General features: G+C 32.2%; 2 protein-coding genes across 2 annotated transcripts; both read right to left on the bottom strand.

Annotated features, from left to right (window-relative positions):
- Positions 1-2: 2 nt before the first annotated feature.
- Positions 3-811, bottom strand: EIN_368310 (transporter major facilitator family protein; the record flags this gene model as incomplete). The annotated part of the gene is made up of 1 exon (XM_004255546.1): positions 3-811. A coding segment is annotated over one exon (809 nt), but the record flags the coding sequence as incomplete, so codon positions are not given.
- A 932-nt stretch (positions 812-1,743) lies between these two features.
- Positions 1,744-2,400, bottom strand: EIN_368300 (hypothetical protein; the record flags this gene model as incomplete). The annotated part of the gene is made up of 1 exon (XM_004255545.1): positions 1,744-2,400. One exon carries the CDS (start codon positions 2,398-2,400, stop codon positions 1,744-1,746), a length of 657 nt encoding a protein of 218 aa, XP_004255593.1.
- Between the last annotated feature and the right edge of the window lie 573 nt (positions 2,401-2,973).

Below are 2,973 nucleotides of genomic sequence, written 5' to 3'. Positions count from 1 at the left end.
TCCATCCGAACATTAAAGCTAACAAGATAAAGATGATATCAAGTCGGATCATCTTAATGGCTTGGAACAAGTCAATGAAGGGAGATAAGATATTCAACTTCTTCCCATCAGTCGGTTCAAACCGTTTTTCTTTAGAGAAGAGACAAGTCGGAAGAACAGTCACAGCTACCGTCGCACTACTAATAGCAAACATGATCAAAAACATGTTGTTGTTACCGACTGTGCCCGCGGAAATACCATAACAAGCAGCAGAAGCAAATCCACAGCACGCATTAATCATTAAGTTGGCATCTTGCTGATTTTCAGCATCGAAGATATCAGAGACAATGGCTCGTGAAGGTCCTTGCATCAAGTTGACACCAGTAAATGCGACAAAGAGGCCAAAAAGTGCCAAGAAAGCACCAACCAAGTGATTACTGAATGTATCTTTCACGGTAGAACTTGATTGAATGCTTGCAGAGAATGATGAGGAGGATTCATCGACTAATGCTTTATCAATGAATGTCGACGCAGCAATAATACCCATCCCAAGAACATCAATGAATGCTCCGACAGCTAAGAAGATTCTTCTTCTCCCCCAAACAAAGGTGCAACGATCACCAATGGCACCAAAGATGGGTTGTACGAAAAATCCAATCAATGGACCAACTAACATGAAAATAACATTCGTCCCCGCAGAACTCATTTTGAATTGTGTGCTGAAAAGGGGACCGGCTAAACTGAAAATCGCCGAGTAGGTAAATTGAATACCTATTTGCACAAAACTCGCCATTAACAGCTTCACATACAACAGAACACTCCTCGGCGCCATAACTCCTTGAACTTTTTCAGTTTCTAATCTTTATATTCGCCGAAAAAGTTTCTGTTTGGTGTGGCAGGGATACTATTACTTTATATTAAAATACTACATTAAACTATAATAATGTCGCGATGGAATGCTTGTTTTTCGGGGGAAGTCGTCTTCAAATTTGAGGGTTTTTTAATTATATTTTACAGTTCGAAAATAAAAGTGTTTCATAGGCACTTCATTCTTTTTAAAAGAGTTGTTGTTACTAATATAGTTTTGTGGTGAATATTTTAATCATTATAACATATATTCAATCCATATTTTTCGAAATGCCGATAAAAGACAATTGGCGAACAATACAACCCAAATAAAGTTTAACAAGTCATTTTAAACTTGTTTTTTAATTTCACAACAAAATAATGTTTTTTTATTAAAAAAATCATTTTTTTACAATCTTCATAGAAAAGACTTTTCAAAAAAAAAGAAAGGCAAGGGAAAGTGGTTTACTATAAAGTATAGTTTTTTTAATTAAAGAATAATTATTTTAACAAGCGACAAAAAATAGCCAATTAGCGAAAAAATCAAATACGATTGAAAAAGACTATGATAAGTCTTTTTTTTAGAAATAACTTTTTATGTTTTTTCAAAAGATTTCTTGTTTTACGAAATTTCTATTTTCTAGAAAAAGAGATGTGATTCGACTTTTCTTCAATTAAAAAAATATAATAAAAATATAATTGGTTATTAGTTTCATAATTCACAAAAAAAAAATTGAACGATAATTTTGTGAAAAATAATGCTCCGACATACTGTGACGGGACAATAAATTTTATGATGAGAGACATTTAATTTTATCAACTCGTTGATATAATAAAATTAAACCATACAAATAATAAAAAGAACCAAAAACGAATACAAAACATGTTGAGATGTGGAAAGTAATAGAATAGATCAAACTATTCAATACTCATAAGAAGAGTAGTGGCCATTTCTTGATCGGTGATTAAGTTCAAATCGATTGCGTTATATTTTTCAGGAGGAATATCATCTCTGAGTTCAATGCCAAATAATTTGAATTTTTCAATCACATCTTTGTTCACACCAATAAGTTTCTTCTTTTTCTTCTCTTGGTAATTTTCATTCGAACTCTTCACAAGAGCGGCGATGTCATTATTTGTTGTTGGACGATGTAACATTTTGTCTGCCTCTTTTTCTATATCGACGACAGAAATACTCAGTGTCGTGTGTTTCTGACAAACATCACAAAATAAAGTGACTTCATTCGCATTAAATTTGGGGTGCGTCACTAAACAATTCGAGCAGATGTACCGCTTCCCACTACAACAATTTAAACAATTCATGCCTTGCCGAACCGTCTCAAAACAGATCATACACACTTTATCGTCTTCACAATACGGGTCTTCGGTGGGGTATATCGGTGCTATCTGTTTGGTGCGTATGAGTTTCTCTATACGACCCTTTTTGATATCGACACGGAGTTCCGTGTGGGATGGAAGACTATATTTCTTCACATCAAGCTGCTTCCTGAGTGCATCAACTTGTTGTTTGTGTGGATCTTTTATGTGTTCTTTTCGGTGAAACAACCCAAACATGTTTGATAGTTACTCCACACACATTTAAATTCCGTTTGAGGTGGTGTTATATTTAGAAGCCATTTATCACTCATTTGACACCACGACTGTACCAGTCCTGAGTAATACTTGTTTTTTATATTTTCTTCGGCATTCATAGTTTTTAATTACTAAAATGACTTCTACACTGTTATTATATTCTCTATCATATCATTGAATTCGTTTGTACAGGATGTGTTCTATAATTAAATGACTAAAATCGAAAAAAGAAATAATAACTAATGGTACACAATACTATAAAATGCAGCAGACCATTTATTGTTGTGGTATTTTTAATTTTTACCACAAAAAAGAAGTGAAGTTTGCTTTGATTTTTGATAAACGGGATTGTTCGATAATTTTATTTTGGTATAATTGAGATAAAAGGGTTGAAAAAAATTAAATATATTTCAGGAAAAATATATTATTAAAATTATTAACCACATTTCATTGTTACATTTACTATTTATATAGTAAAATAAGCATATTAATAATATAATTATTATTGTGTTTTTTTTTTATAATTTTTATTATATTTTAATAGTTTGAAATGAT

Source organism: Entamoeba invadens (assembly GCF_000330505.1).
Source record: "Entamoeba invadens IP1 unplaced genomic scaffold scaff_1105074726279, whole genome shotgun sequence".
Classification (NCBI taxonomy): domain Eukaryota; phylum Evosea; order Mastigamoebida; family Endamoebidae; genus Entamoeba; species Entamoeba invadens.
This window is presented reverse-complemented; position numbering and strand designations above follow the sequence as displayed.